This window comes from Heliangelus exortis, chromosome 12 (genome assembly GCF_036169615.1).
Source record: "Heliangelus exortis chromosome 12, bHelExo1.hap1, whole genome shotgun sequence".
Taxonomy (NCBI): domain Eukaryota; kingdom Metazoa; phylum Chordata; class Aves; order Apodiformes; family Trochilidae; genus Heliangelus; species Heliangelus exortis.
In genome coordinates this window covers 4665793-4681955 of record NC_092433.1, presented here as the reverse complement: position 1 = coordinate 4681955, position 16163 = coordinate 4665793, and the positions used below count along the sequence as shown (strand labels likewise).

Sequence of the window (16163 nt, the reverse complement as noted above, 5' to 3'; positions counted from 1 at the left end):
AGGATCAAATAAAATTGCTTTTAAAAGCAATGCAACATTGTTTGGGCGAATACTTACATGCACACATATAAACAAACAAAAATAGTCTGTGCCTTATGAAGTCTTTGTGGAAGTGAGTGCTTACATCTTTTGAAGAATACTCAGTTTGTGTCTTTTCAAGTTTGGGAGATGTTAAGACAATCATCAGCAGGCTGTACCTGCATCCCTCTGAAACCTGGGAGGGAAAGGACCCCGTGGCAGGAGGTTCCTACAGCAGGGGATGGTGACGCTGGTGTGTGCAGGTTGTGTAATGATCTGCAGATGCTGCCATGGACTCATAGCACCTCTTTGTGTTTGGGGTCACAGTGGGAGCCAGGCCTTATGTAATGTTCATTGTCACATTCTCTGTTCCAGCTCTGTCATGTCAGCTGAGGGGAAGGATTAGCTCTCCCTTTTCTTTCTTTATGGGTTGGTTCTAGGGTTGTTTTCCTTTTGCTTTCTCCCACCTCTTCTTGCAGCAGCTTTTGTTGTTTTTACTGTCAGAGAACAACCAGTTTCAGGCTGTTTTTAGAATTGTGCTGCCTGTTAGGGAGGAGATTGTTAACCTAGAGAGAATAAGAGAGCTGATCCTGAACACTCCTGAAACTGATATATGGAATGTTTTTTAAAGCACTCTTATTCTTTCTTTTGGTTCCTGCTCCCTACAAATCACAGTGGGATCCTTAATAGTTTCATCAAAGGTGGGCAAAGACAAGATGCATTGGGTCTGTATTTGCATGGGGAGAGTCACACTTGCCTTCCTCAGAAGGGTTGTCGTCGGCTAGCAGATTCCCTCCAGTTTGTGATTTCACAGGCTGCTGCTTTTTCCTTTTTTCAGCTTAACACTCCTGTAGGAAACACATCACTTAAATCAATTCCACTTAGTTTCCGTGTGATTTGAACAAGAGGAAATGAAGGAGAATTGTTTTCTTGTTTCCCAGCCTGCAATGTGTAGCCAGCAGTTATCCATGAGACACGGCTGAAAAACCATTGCTTGAGTCTTAATAGCCTGAGACTGCAAAGGAAGAAGGGATTTAAATCAGAAAGTAATCAATTAAGTATGGCTTTAAATGCAGTTTGTGGGAGTTATCACTGGGGTAAAGAAACTCCTGCTGGTTTTTCAGGCAATACTTTGGTTTGTATTGTTAAAAAATAAAGGAGATCTGCTAGATTAGTATTGGTCAGTAACGCTGTTGGTTGTTTTTTGAGAAAATATTTATGCTTTTAAGTGAGTTTCTTCTCTGCAGTTTCTTACAGGATTATGTAAAATAGAGATTAAAATGTAGTACATAATGTAAATCAGGGAAGTTCTAATGTTTGTTAGAATCAGTCTGTCCAAACCCACTGATAGCAGGTTCATTTTGTATTAAATTTTTAAATTGAATGGAGAAGCATTCACTGTTATTTTGCAACAACATTGCATGGTGTTACTTACAAACTATTACAAGAGATTTTTATTTTACAGAGAATCTTCAGCGCATGACTTCTTTAGTGATCCATAGTCTGTATGGTTTATAATAATTTTCCATTAGTGGCTGAAAGCTGCCTATAAGGTACCAAAACTGTGCTAGCATGTGATCTAGCACACAGAAGAGATTTGTCCCAAGGAGCCAGCAGTTGGATAATCCAGCAAATAAAGGAAATTATTGCAGAAAGTGTTGAAGAGTGTTCTGCAGCAATGACTTTGAAGTACCTGGTTTTATTAAACTGTCTGTGCAAATCCCCATGAGATTTGCCACTGTGCCTGTTTCAATGGCCAGGCACCACACTGACCACAGTGAAGTCTTGGTTACAAAACAGGCTTTAAGGGACAAATCTTGATGAGTCCCAGATATTGGGCTTGGCTTGAGGTTGGGGAGGTGATGGAATCCTCTTTACTGTTCAGCAGTGTATTAGCATTACTGTTAAACCTGCCCTTTCTGAAGGGATTTGCATGGGATGGGTGTGTACTTGGGAATGAGTGTGTCCTGTGCCTCAATCTTTTGTGTCACAGCAGGCAAAGAGCTTTTGTAAAGCCATGGTGGCTTCTGTGCCTTCCTGGTGGTACAGGGGAATCCTGCTCTTCCTGGCTCACGTGGGGAAGGACTCCAGTCTGCTGTGTCCTGCATCCTTCGTTTTTACTTATTTGTATTTACAGTAGTTAATTAAGTAATAGTTTAACTTTTATAGTGCTGATGAGTCCTCTGATGAAAGTGGTGATTTCAAGGTATGGGCAAAGTCACCAGATCCCGAGATGATCTCTGTTTCACTTAATAGTTTGTCTCATCCATCACCCTGTGGTGATGAAAAAGTTTGCTTTCCCATTTCTTTCTGAATTTCATATGTAAGAAGAAATTGTTATTTTAAACCTTTGCAGAATGAAAGAAAAACATGATGACAACAGAAATATGGCCAAATGTGCAAGCCCTTCAAGTTTCCTAGTCCAGAACGGGGCTTCTTTCTGTTCAGGCTGAGAAGGAGGCACATCACCACATGGCATTTACTTACCATTTGTAATGTTCTACCTTAAAAAAAAAAGCCCCCCAGAATTCTTAACTATTTTTATCTTAGTTAAAAGACAGGACATTGGAGAGAGACTGCCTCGGAATTTGATGTGCGGTTGATTGCTGGATTAAACTTCCTGAGCAGGATAAACATGACAGCTCTTTTCTCCTCCCTGAGGAAGCAAGAGGAATTTTTTGAAGTGTTTTCATCTGATACCCCACCCTATTTTCTCAGTGGTCTCACCAGGTACTGACCTGGACACTGTAGGGGCTTGGGGCTTTCTGTTGCCAGCTGTGGTGCAGGAGGCTGGGTTTCTGTTTCTTGGTGCTGGTTAACCCTCCCTGCAGCACAGGCTCTGGGCAGAAGGTCCCCTTGGTGTGGCAGGGCAGGAGCCTTGCAGGGTGATCTGATGTGGGGCAGCCTGGAAGTCCAGACATACAGTCCCTTTGATTAGGTGCAGGTAATCAGTTTATCTTTCACAAAGTGCCCTTCCTACAGCGATTACATGTTGAGCACAGTGTACCTGGCAGGAGATGGGGCAGGTTGGAATAACTCAGCCATCAACCAGTAGCAGCAGCTCCAGTCTGGCCCTGTTGTGTAATTCCCCTTGGTGGAAGGCTCTGAACTGGGTCAGATCAGTGTGAGAAACGAGGGCAGCCCCATAGCTGTGTTATGTCCACCTGCCTGTCCTGCTGTGTCCTCCTGGTGCCACCAGGCAGGGTGAGAGCCCTCCTGGGACATGGAGAGTGGCTGCAGAGCTGCCAGGCCTGAGGAGGAGGATGGGAGGGGGGAAGACAAACAGCGAGAGGAAGAGAGTCACAGAAGAGTTAAATGTCTTTTTTTCACCCAGCTTCTGGAAGATTTAATTAAGTTCTTTTGAAAGCTTCTGTTTACCTCTCCTGCATAAGGCTGGGGCTGCTGAACGGGTGTCAAGAGTGAACTCATAAAGAACATGTACTTACTGCTAAACAAAAATAAAGCTTAGATTGGAGCCCTTTGTACTCCAGTCTAAGTGATAGCTGCTCTCCACTGAGTTTGATTTTATTTATAGAAATACAAGGACCATTTCATTTCCTTTAAACAATTTTCAGAAAGTGTTTTGTGGTGGCTTTTTTATTTTATGGTCTTAAGCAAACAATGAGACATGAGTGATGATACACAGGAGGATACTGATGGGAGAAACTGTATCATGTGTCATTCTTTGACCTGGAGTGTTTAGTGGCATTGCAGCACTTCTGCTTTTCTCCTTCCTAGATGAGAATTCATTCCTACCATTTTACTAGTGTTTATATATTTTCTTTTGTTCTCTTCTTGGTGGTGTTTATTTTGTTTTGTTTGTTTTGGGATTTTTTAGTAGGTGCTTGGTGTGCTGGAATAGTAAAACATGAACATTTTAAAGCATGCTTTTTTTCGTATGGTTTTTGGCAGATAGAATGTAAAGTGCTTTATAGCACAGTATGGACAATGAGGGAATAAATTCAACTGAAACTAGCAGAGACCCACAAAGGTAACACTACTGACCATCTCCTTCCAAAATGTATGGAAACGTGCAGCTTTCCAGTTACAGGTTTGAGTACAACCCTTAAAGAGTAAAGCAATGTTTGCTTTCTTCAGGGCTCTCAGCAAGAAAGGAACTCTGTTGCTATTTAAAAGTAAAAATAAGCTACTGTTTTTAAATGCACATAGACTTTAGCCCAGTCAGAAAAGCTTCTGATTATAGATGACTTTGCATCTGCAATCCTTGACTGAAGTCACTGGATGTCAGCAAGTGAGGGGCTGGACCCGGGGTCACTGGGATGGGCTGACAGCAGCAGGGCTCAGAACCTGCCTGCCAGCAGACCACAGAAGCTGAATGAATCTCTGGGGCTGATGTAAACTGGCTCAGTTCCACTTGAGCTAATTTAGATTTTGGCCTTTTCTACCATCTGCATGACTAAGCCAACTTACTTTGTGTGACACATGTAATAGTGTAGGGACTTTGGTTGTCTCTGCTTGGTGGTAAAGTGCTCCTGGGACTTAGCAGTGAAATGTTTCCTATTCCAATACCAGGCTCTGCAAGGCCTCTTCTTCCTTTGTGTTTCTTTTCTTTCAGACACTCTTCAGTGTTATTGAGGAGCTGAGAGAGGCAAAGCAGGAACTGATGACTTCAGCTGGAATAATTCAGCCTACGTGACAGTCAGATTTTCAGCCCTGCTACAGGGGTGTTGAGTTGTGTCTTTAACCTTCAGGTTTCTGAGCTCACATAGTTACTGCTGGAACACAGAAGAAAATGAATTTTTTCTGTTCCTTAGAGTATTTGTAGATTTGTGTGCTACTTTGTCTACTTAGAAATATTTTTGTTAAAGGACTAGTTCTCAAACTTTATATAGTATACACTGGAAATGTGGTCTAAGTAGAGGACAGTGGAAAATTAATAACAAGGAAATGTTTCCTTCTTCTTTAAAGTTTTCTGGGGAATGTGTGAATAGTAACTCTTCTGATGCTTGATTTTTGAACACATCTTTTGCTATATGTTCCTTGAGATCAAGGTGCCTTCTTTATATTCTTTTCTTGTTGTGTTTGTTTTCAGCCATTTTACACAGCTCCTGTATAGCTATTTGCACATAGAAGTGGAGAGCCCAGACAGGCATCACCCAGAAGTGGCAGTGCATGATCTAAACAGATTAACTTGTGACTTTTGTGATTGCCCTGGACCTTTCTACAGGCTTTGTTTTTGGTTTTTTACCATCATTTCTGCTGTGATGCACTGAGGTGGGATAACAGAGGGGTTGTGCACAGGCAGCTCTGGTCTTGTCCTTTAGAGGAAGGAAATGAAAGTTCCCTGATCCATCCTTCCTTTGTGTTTGCTTTTCTTCTTGCCCTGTTCTTCAAAGGGTTGTACAGGTTTTCAATACTGGATCTTTGTTGTCTTCCATCCAGACTGGAAAGGAGACTTCAGGCAGGCTGTGATGAGTAGCTGGGTGACCTTTGCAGCAGGTACAGCTAAGTAAAGAGGGCTGTTTCTGTCTAGGGTGGTGTTCTCTGTGTTCAGGGTCAGGGTAACAGGTACCCACAGGGGATTCTGAGACTGAACCTTCTTTTTAGCTTCATGTTTGGACAGCAGTGCTCTGAATTTTCTCACACGATGTGTTTATTTTTGCATCTTTTTGTTATCAGATGCTGATATTAGGAGTCTTTCTGCTGTGTGCAAAGACACCAAGAAGGTGGTTTTTTTTGAGTGATTAGTTAATATATTGGTTCTGATACTGCTTCTGTATCATTATGATGTGTTGCTTATGGCATCCACTTTCTACACAGGATTTTGTGCATGGGCTGATATAACTGTTATTTGAAAGACTGATGCCAGATTTGTGTTTTCATACACAGCAATCCTGCTGTGATTTTGAACCTTGAGGCTCAAGGGTTGGGATTTACAGGGCTCATTGTGTACCTCTTCTCTCTTCTGGCAGGGCTGCTTCACGGTAGACTATGAGCAGGTAATGCACAAGGAGCACCACTGGGAATCATGTCAGACGAGTCAATCTCAGGGAGTGATCCGGACCTGGACCCGGACTTGGAGCAGGAGGATATGGAAGAGGAGGAGGAGGAAGATGAGGAGGAGGCGATGGAGGAGGACAATGATGGGGATGATGAGGAGGACTTACTTGATGAAAGTGGTAAGTGGACAGGGTTGTGAATCTCTGCATACATTTGTTATATAAAATCACTAATTTTGGTGAGTGACACCTTGGTAGAGTAAGGGTTAGGATTTGTCCAGTGCCTGGTAGGTGGAAGTGCTTATGTGGGTGTTTGGCCTCAACAGGGATTTAATGTAGGTTAAATTTGGATTCCTGGGCAAAAAAAAATTTCCATCATGAAATCAAGCCACAAGCATAAATTGTAGGAAAGATAATTTTTGAAAAATAGCTACAGATTCTGAGCAATTATATAAAGTAGTAAATAAATCAATTTACAATTACTTGTATTATTAAAAGGATCTGGTGAGGATGCTGTGGGCAATTATTGCTTATTTACAGCAATCATATTTAACAGCTGGAAAATATTCTTTTATGACAGCATACAGGTGGAGGTGTCCACTCTGTTTTTTCTGGTTCTCTTTACAGCTAGATACTGCCTCAAAAATGTCATTTGATGTCTGTTTTACCTTAGATCTAATATAAAACCAGTCTCTTGCTATTTGGCCTGTGAAGTATAGCTAACCTCAGAGCTGAGAGGATCATTATATTTTGCCCATCTGATATTTATAGTCCTGTCTCTTTGTAGATAACCCCCACTCATAAAAGTCCTCTCAGGACAGCTACTGTTATTCACAAGAAGGAAGTGCTTACTCTAATGTTTGTACTGTGGGGATTTTTAAAAGCTTAATTTTAATAATTTCTGTTAAAAGTTTATTCTCTGTTCCCAGCTGTGCTCTTCTGCTCCCCTCCTGGTACTGTGGTTGTTCTGTGGGTGTTCCACTGGGGATCCCAGTGGTATCTGTCCTTCCTTTGTGGCTGAGCGTTTTTGTAGCACTATCTACCAGAGCTGAAGGTTATTAATCTTTAACAGTTATTTCCTTGAAGGATGACTGGCTGCTTACACATTTTCTCCAAACTGAAACTGATTGTTTGTTTTAAATATTAGTGATTATAACAATTATTACAGAATTAACAATTTTAGTGCTTGCTTGCAAAATAGTGGTTTTGTTTTGGGAATGTAGGTTTGCATTGTTTTGATGGTGATTCAGATTACTTCTGAACCTTCCAGGGTTATTTATTGTAATGTTATCCACACCTGCTGGGGGTGGATCATCTGGTCTCAAGCTTAGCAGTGTTTGTGTGTTTAACCTGGTTTTGTCTTTTTCATGTCTGCTGTGTGTGGAATTATTACTTGTGTTGGTTTCAGTTTCAGAATTTTCTTTGTGTTCTTTCACAGGGCAGTAATTAAGAGTGCAATCTTCAGTTTTGGTGCAGTTTTTCTCAATTCTGCTCTGACTACCTGAAATTTTGTTTGCATTTAGTATAGGCTATCCCATGGATGTCCTAGAGTTTACTTTAGTTTGGAATTCTATGGTACAAACTTTCAGTCTAGATAAAAACAGTTCTTAAACCTTTTTCCTCTACCCTCAAGGAAGAAAAAGAGCACAGAAGGGTAGTTTTCTGAGTACTTCTGGATAAGTGGGGTAAATAACCACACAGTTTACATCTTTTATACATTTCTTCAGCAGTAGTGAGTTAATGAACTCTAGCATTATGTGTAGGAGCTCTTACAGCTTTAGATTTTTTTTCTGGAGCACTTCTCCCAGGACATACCCATCCTGATGCTCATAAGCCTTTCCCAGTGGCTGTCAGACTGCACACCCATCCTAGCAGCACACTTCAGTCCCAGCCAGAGGCTTCCACTGCTTTTTCCAGACTTGTCATCCCAGCCCACTGCATCTGTTTTCTCATCACTTGTGGGTAGCAGCACTTGTTTTATCATGTTTTGGTTTGATGATTTCAGTGCGTGACTACTAAGAAGTTTTTCTGTTAACTCCCTAAATCCTTTTCAGTAGAAATGTAATGTACTCCTGACTGTAGAGATAAAGGGCTGTTTCAACTCCTGCACTTCTACTGTCATCACAGTAGTTGCTCAGGGCTGTGTAGAGCTCCATAGGAATAAAAGCTAATTTGAGTAAAGAGGAAACAAACCTCCAATATGGACTTCAAAGATCATTTCAGATGCAGGGACTGTTCATACCTTAGAGCTTTCCCAAGGAAAGCTATTGAGTGTTTGAACAAATCCCACTGTAGTACTCTGTTTTTTCACTTCCTGAATGTCTTTGGTTTATTCTGATTGAAGTCTCTGGAACTCATTGTCTCCTGCTCATACATATTGCTGTAATTCTGCTATTAATTGTGATGGCACATTACTTGTTTTCTTACCTCTGAGTATATGGGTTAAACACTTTCAAAAAGTGTAACTCGGGGGTAAAAGTGTAAAGAGCTGGTTGTTTAAGTTCTCTGAAAGATGCCTTAATGAGCAGAGGCATTCAGATGCTGCTCTCAAAGGCTGCTAGTTGTGTTTGCATTACTGGGTGTCTGGTACAGCAGACAGGGATTGGAATTAGTAGTTCTGGGGTATAGCAATGGACAGTTTTTCTGTACCACAGTAGTACTGTGATTGTTATACACAGATGTGTCAGTGAACAGCAAATAATAGCATATTAAAAGGTACTATTGTGATTTGGCAATCTCCATGCAATCAGCTTTGCCTTCTGCTATGTGTTTGCCCACTTTGCCTGTTTTCTTCTCTCCTGTCCCCTCTTTCTTTCCCCAGGGCTGTGGCCATACTAGATCCACAGGATCTCTGTTTGACTAGTGAAGAACAGGAGAAGATGGAGGCAGTCTGCACTCCCTCTTCCCACTTCAGACTTCTACTGTTCCTCCTCCCTGACAAAGTGCTGGAGCAAAACAAAACTGCTTTGTGTGGGCTTTCTGTGGACATATGTCCCCTAGGAGAGGAGTGAATAAGGAGCACAGTTGTGTTGGTGGTACAGAACTGCAAGTCCCAGGATCGTGGAGGACACACAGGAGCCTGTGCTCTTTTGCACTGCAGCTTCTTAGTAGGGTGAAGGCACCAGAGCCAAGTCTGGGAACATCTCAAAGATTGGCACAGGAAGGTACTGAGGGGAGAGACCCTTTCCTCACCTTAGCCTCTTAAAACTGTGCTCACCCCTGTCTGTGATACTTGATAGCATTATGACAGATTTAAACAGTTACCTCTCGTTTCTGGATCATGAAACTGCCAGTGGCAGCTTTTTGTTTGAACTGGAGTGTGCTTCTTGGTACTCAGTTTTGAGTTTCCTGGGATACTAAGGCAGGAGTCCTCTGTTTCAGATGACAGCCACTGGTACTTCAGGTTTGAAAAGCTCTTTTCTTTCCTTAAACTCTGAAGTTTAAACAGGCTGAAGGAAAGCCTGTTTAGGTAAAGGGGTACTGCTAGCTCAGCTTTGTGTACAATTTTCACTTGGTAGTTGGAGAAAATAACGTTGGCATGAAATTATAGCAAGAATGGCTTTTGTTTAATGTGAAGTTCCTTTGTATCTCCTTGTGGCTCATCATCATGGTGCATGCAGCAAATAGTGCAGTTGAAAATGGAATCAATTTGTAGCTGCCTGGATCATTTTCTTGTCTAACCTGAGGGGAAAAAATCAGTAGTTAATGCCATATGTACTAGAAACTTCATTAGTTCCTGGAGTTACTAAAGCTGAAATTATTTTGGAAATGTGTTTTGAAAGTGATCTGGAAGTGTGGGTTAATATTCACCTCTGTCTCTCTCTCCTTGTGCAGTTTATAAGCATTTTGTTTTTTTGATTGGTTAGTGCTGGGTTTTTTTGTTCTGTTTTGTTTTTTGCACAGTACATGAATACATCCTTGAGGTGCGGGGAAGGGCTGGCTCGCTTTGGGAAATCATGTTATTCATGTGCTTCCCACCCCAAAGTTGTGCCACTATCTCCCCTACAAAGTGCTGGAAACAAACCAAAACCAGTGTGCTTGGGAGTGCCCAGATAAATGTGTTGTTGGAAACAGCAAATTTCTGTCCTTAAAGGGGAAGAAAAGAAAGTCTCTGGTATAAATCTGTTTGTTTAGCAGGCTCCTCGGGTCATGCACACAAGGTTTTGCTTTTCATCTGAAGTTATTCTTATAAATCGTTACACTCACATGTATGACAATGAGAGTCAGAGTGTGGAGACAGTCTCCCTGGGTAATACCTTGCTAAATGATATCCTCTTTTATACCATTTTCTACCCAGATTTAGAAAGGACTATAGTGCTGGAGGAAAAAAGGAAAGAAAAAAAGAAAGGGAGCTGCTGTGTTAACATGTAGTTTGCCTGCACTTTTTACTTGAATTAGATGGTCCTACTTCTATTGGTAAATACAAAAGAAGCAACCTGAAGTCTCTGCTTTCTACTTTTGACTAGGCTGCACACCATTTTCTCTTTGAAATCAGTGATTTTAAGTTGTCCTTCCTATCTGTTGGGAAATGAAATGCATTCCTTAAGAATGCCCTCCAAAGGAGGCAACCGGGCTGGTGAAGGGACTCGAGCACAGATCCTATGAGGAGAGGCTGAGGGAGCTGGGGGTGTTCAGCCTGGAGAAGAGGAGGCTCAGGGGAGACCTCATCGCTCTCTACAACTCCCTGAAAGGAGGTTGGAGCCAGGGGGGGGTTGGGCTCTTTTCCCAGGCAACTCTCAGCAAGACAAGAGGGCACAAGAGGTCTCAAGTTGTGCCAGGGGAGGTTTAGGTTGGACATTAGAAAGAATTTCTTTACGGAGAGGGTGATCAGACATTGGAATGGGCTGCCCAGGGAAGTCATGGATTCTCCATCCCTGGAGATATTTAAAAAGAGCCTGGATGTGGCACTCAGTGCCATGGACTGGGAACTGCAGTGGTAGTGGATCAAGGGTTGGACTTGATGATCTCTGAGGTCCCTTCCAACCCAGCCAATTCTATGATTCTATGCTAAGAAGAAGAGGAGGAGGAGCAAATACATTCCTATCTTTTAGAAAGCAGCTTCTGACAGCTGTGTCTGTGGTATGAGGGGTAGATGGTCATCCCAAGGTTCAGACAGCCTTGGAGACTGTAGCCCCTCTCTGAGGAACCCTTACACGAGATGCTTCCATCTGCTGCTGCACATGATTGCTTCTTGCTTTCTGCCTCAGACTGGTGATAAATGTGCTTTGATCTCCTGTCCTTGATGTTTAGCTGGAGGCTGGTGGCAAGGCTAAGGAAAGGTGCAGTCCTGTTGGAGTAAGCTTGGAGAGGAGGCTCTTTTTGTGGATTGAAAGTAAATGAGTGGGAGAAAAAGGTGCAGAAAGTAACAGAAGTCTGGACATCTCTAACTCTAGAAAAGCACTGGGAGACAACCAGAAGGATGCCATTAATTTTAAGCTCTACTTTATTCTTGTTGTACATATGCCAGAGTCATGCATGCCAGTAAGTAATAATCCTATAATGTAATCTGCAAGTTGCCATTTGCAAGAGCACAAAGTGGATTTCTGGGGAGAAAGGGAGGAGTTCCTTTTTGTCCTTTATCTTGATTCTTGTGGTTTGGTTAGTTCTGACTGGATGCAGTTTCCTCTAGAGTCCACCAGTACTATTTCTGGGGAGGCTGGAAGGGCATATCCTGGGGGAAGCAGACCTCAGCAGTTACTGTTTTGCCTCTGCAATGGCCCTGATCTTTGTTAGCCTTGGAATCCAGACCTGAACTTCCATGTACCACTCACCAGGTAGATTTTAAGGTCTTAATTGACTTTCCATAGACTGTCTTCCAAGCCTATAATTGCAGGCAAGGAGGGTGGCACATATGGTATCACAGAAGTACAAAAGCAATTACTGCACATGAAGGACTTTACTTGTGAATTATTATCCTACCTATTGGCATGTCTTTAAAGTTTATCAGATTGTTATGGGAAACTGAAAATGATCCTTATGGATCAGATTGTTTAAATATGCTGTATCATATGGGTGAAGACTGTGGGGCTTAACTTCAGGCAGCTGGTTGTGGATAACTTAGCAAATGTGTGTCTAACTGCAGATATTGGGTGTGTTTCTAAGGTGACTAAGAAGCTGAGGGGTTTTAATTGTGTTCTCAATTACTGAAAGGGATAAGAGCATCTCAGAAGTTTTGTGTCTGTTAAGCATACGCTCACTGCCTCTGCAAATCTTACATTCAAGATTTGTGCTTGTTCCTGAGACCCAGAAAGTTAGGAGCTGGCAGTGTTCTGTTTCCACAATCCAGCAGAATAAAATACAAAAGATACAGTTAGTATGAGAGGTAAAGAGAGTCTGGATGCTGGTGTTTGCAGTCTTAGCAATCCTAGTTACTGAGTAATGCAGAAAGGTTACATTGAAGGTGCAGGGAGGAACATTTGCCTCTCCTTTTAGGCAAAAGCTCCACTAATTTCTCCAGGCACTTTGCTTAGTTACAGACTGCTGCATAATTTACCCATTATTTTAATTCTGGCAGTTTCCTTGCAGTACAGTTTATCTTTCAGAACAAATGGTGTTTCTGTGTGAAGTCTGAGGGGTTTGGACCTGCCCATCACTGTGTGGGGCTGTGACTGTCCATGCAGGCACCCAGCTCCTGTGAAGTGGCTTTAGTAGACTCACTACATGGTGATATTAAGAAAAATAATTCTTTTGGATGCTTTGCTGGGAACAGCCAGAACCATTTGCTTTGTTAGCTCCCTTTCTGACAAGCCCAAAGCTGCAGATTGCCTTGCAGGACATTTTGTTTGTGATGGGGCAGTTTCAGTTATCAGAGGGTGTTAGAGGCAGGTGGAAGTCCCTTTTTGACAGGCTGTTTGCGTGGGAGGAATAGGGGAAAGTAACAGGATGGAGAGGAGCATGGGAGGAGTGGTGCCTGGGACCTGGGGGGTTTATTTGACCAATTCCAGCTTTTTAACTCACCCTGGGAATGAGGTTATTCTCAGCGGGGTGAGGTACGGCCTGCTGCTGCTGTGGGAAGGAAGGATGGGATCCCGACAAGTCCTGTCCCCCCAGCCCCCTTCACAGGGGGTTACAGACTGACGATAGAGCAGGTCAGTCCCTGAGCCTTTTGCTGTCAGCCTGCTCCGTGCAGAAGTGCTGACTCTTTCCCAGTCTTCTCTGCTTATCCTAAGCAGGGGAAGCTCTGAATGAAAACGTTCGTGACTCCTCTGCCCCCTCGCAGGCTCTCTGTGACAGTGGCTTCCTTTTCCAGAGGGTGGCACGAAGTCTGGCATAGTCTGTGTGTTGCATAACCTGGAGTAATGACTTGCTTTACTTCTTTAAAAGGAGGTGATGACGCCAGAGCTCTGCTTCCTTCAGACCCAGGGACTGGCTGAGCTCCTGAAATGATGTGGTATTATAACTAGTGATGCTTTCCCACCCCCCTCTTTTCTTCCTCCTTCCCTTTGATCTATTGCATGTGATGGAATACAAAATAGAAATCCTTCTCTGTGGTTCAAGAACAGCCCACATCCATGGCTTTGCATTTTCTGTATATATATGTATACAGATTTTTTAAATTACTTTTTTTTTTACCTTTAGCTACAGACTTTGTTTGTAAACTTGCCATAAACGTGAGAGCAGCACAAGTGCATGGGGAGCAGGGGCGCTGGGCGAGCACTTATTAGCTGAACAAAGCCTTACTCCAAGTCTTCTGTGGAGAGAAGTATCTTGTTTCTTCCTGCTTTTCTGATAGGCTCTGCAGAGTATGGGGGTTGTGCTTTATTGGCAAAAATCTTGCTTTTCTATTTTCACAAAACAGGCAGAAAAATCTCTAACAAAGGGCAGTCACGCTCCTGTCACTTTAGTGCTGCTTTTTCCCCATGTATATTGCCAGTAGTCACTGCATCTAGTCCATTGCTAATGCTCTCTCATCTGCAGCTTCTGAAACCATGGGGAAATAACAAGGAAACTCATCAGCAAATTTGCAGTGTGGTATTTTCCCTGTGAAGAGGTGAGGAGTGGCAAAATGACTTTGCCAAGGTCGCCTGATGAGTGTGATGAAGCCAAAGTGAAAATCCTCTGCTATACATTTTAGGCAGTGCCCCTTTTATTTTCAGACTTACTAGGTGAAACATTTCTCTGTTTTACATTTCAGTTTGAAATATACAAGGGTTTTTTATTTTTATTTTTCCTTAATTTATCTGATATTGTGTGTTTTTAACAACTGGCTAAATAAAATGTATGTGTGTATGTATATGTTGTAGAAGTATAGCACTTGTAGTCAAGAAGCAGCAGCCAATTTGGAAGGAAGAGTAATTGTTTCAATTAAATTAGAAGTATTCTTCAGATTTTAAAACACAATATCACATCACAGTTATTTGCTGTGCTTTATTATTGTCCTGGTTTGGGCCAGGATAAAGGTGATTTTCTGTCTTGTACTTTTGCTAAGTCTCTTGTAAGTAGCTGCACTTGCTGAAATGAACAGCAAGTTTCTCAGTCAGTTGCTTCTCTCAGCTGCTTCTGGGACTGATAACACTTGATGTTTATAGTTACAGCCAGAGACTGGTGTGCAGAGCCAAGGCCATTGCTCAGTTCTGAGGAACATTTTGCCCTCTGGAAGAAGAAAAGGAGTAAAGAGGTCCCACCTGCAGCCCTCCCGTGGGGAGGAACAGACAAGATAGATGCCAAAATTGACCAAACAGAGTATTCCATCCCATACACGTCATACTCAATATAAATGTAAGGGATCACAAGGTTCAGACCCCTTCCTGCTTCCCCTTCTTCTCCTGTCCCTGTTTGCTTTGGCATCCTGGGAGGATTCTGTCCATTCCTCTGCCTGTGGTCCTGATCCCTGCCAGCCTGAATCTGTGTTCCTGCCTCCAGATCCCGACTGCTGGCGACTCCAGGAGTCCAGCCTGGACTTTCCCAGGGCTGCCCTGCAGCATTGGTGGTGATGTGAGAGTTACTGGGGGAAGGGAGAGAGGAATGTGGTATCAATTTTCTTGTATCTTTGTATATATTTAGTAATTTCCCTTTTAATCATTACTGTTTCATTAAAGCTGTGTAGTTTAGTCTCCAACCCATAAGTCTCTTTCCCTTATTTTCCCTCCTTTCTTTATCAGGGAGGGCAATTAATAGAGAGCATCTGTCATTCTGTTTAATTGCCGGGGTAGTGTTAAACCGTGACAGTTATTTTAATTTCCAGCTTAGTCTTTATAGAATACTGCAACACTGAACTTTGGGAGGTGTCTAGCTCGTTGTTTTTTGATGCAGTACCTATTTTTTTATTTTAGTAACAGTAGTTTGTACTACAGATGTTGAAGATGTTGTATTCACATTCTCTTCAAACATGAGTTCACTGAGTCAGTCTCAAAGAAATTCTAAGTAGGAGTCGGGAGACATTATTTTCACTTGCAAATATGCAAATAGGGATGAGACAGGAGAAATCTACAAGGTAAAATCTTTTGGGGCAAGGTGAACAGAAACTTGTTTAAATCTCTGTCAAAACAAATTCTGAAATTAGAACATATATAGGTAATCTTTATGTAAAATATTTAAATACTTGGACTATTAGAAGCAGTTTTAAAGTAGCACTTGTGTACTCTTTGCTTGTGATTTATGTCAAATTTGCACTTAGATGAAAACTGGAATGAAATTAAAGTTGTTCAAAATCACTCTTCTGTGGTGCACAAATACTTGGTGTAATCTTAATCATCCAGAAACATAGCAAGTTAGAGGAAGAGATGAGAATCCATTTCTTGACTACAACTGGGATTGTAGCTCAGTGGATTTAGGTTTGATTAAGATGATGCTAAGTATCTATGCTATAAATTCTTTGATGTAAAACCATTGTATCTTGTATAATTAACAATAATTGTTTTCTTCAATAGATTCAAAAAACCTTAGAAAGCCTGGGACTGAAGTATGGAGCGTTATGTTTTGGCACAGTGACAGTCAGAAAAGCACTTGCAGAAGGCACAGCCTTTCATCACTACCTGTATTTTCTGTGATTAGATTTTTGTTACATTATGTAAAACTTCTCTCATCCCCACCCCTGGTATGGTTTAGATGAGTGTGGGAAAGAAAATAAATCAAGATTTATATGAAAGCAAATAAAAGGAGAAAAACAGATTGATTGAATTTTATGCCTTATGGTTCAGTCCAAAACTCACTAAAACCAATGGAAAGATTCCTCTGGTTTTCCAT

The 16163-nt window shown here is 41.9% G+C and overlaps 1 protein-coding gene across 2 annotated transcripts in view; it reads left to right on the top strand.

The window, feature by feature from the left end:
• The first annotated feature begins 6007 nt into the window (after positions 1-6007).
• RAD54L2 (RAD54 like 2) overlaps positions 6008-16163 on the top strand; it is a 47202-nt gene continuing 37046 nt past the window's right edge. For both annotated transcript variants that reach the window (XM_071755594.1, XM_071755592.1), the window contains exon 1: positions 6008-6158. In XM_071755594.1, coding sequence (XP_071611695.1) covers positions 6008-6158 — 151 coding nt within the window. The remainder of the gene's footprint in view (positions 6159-16163) is intronic.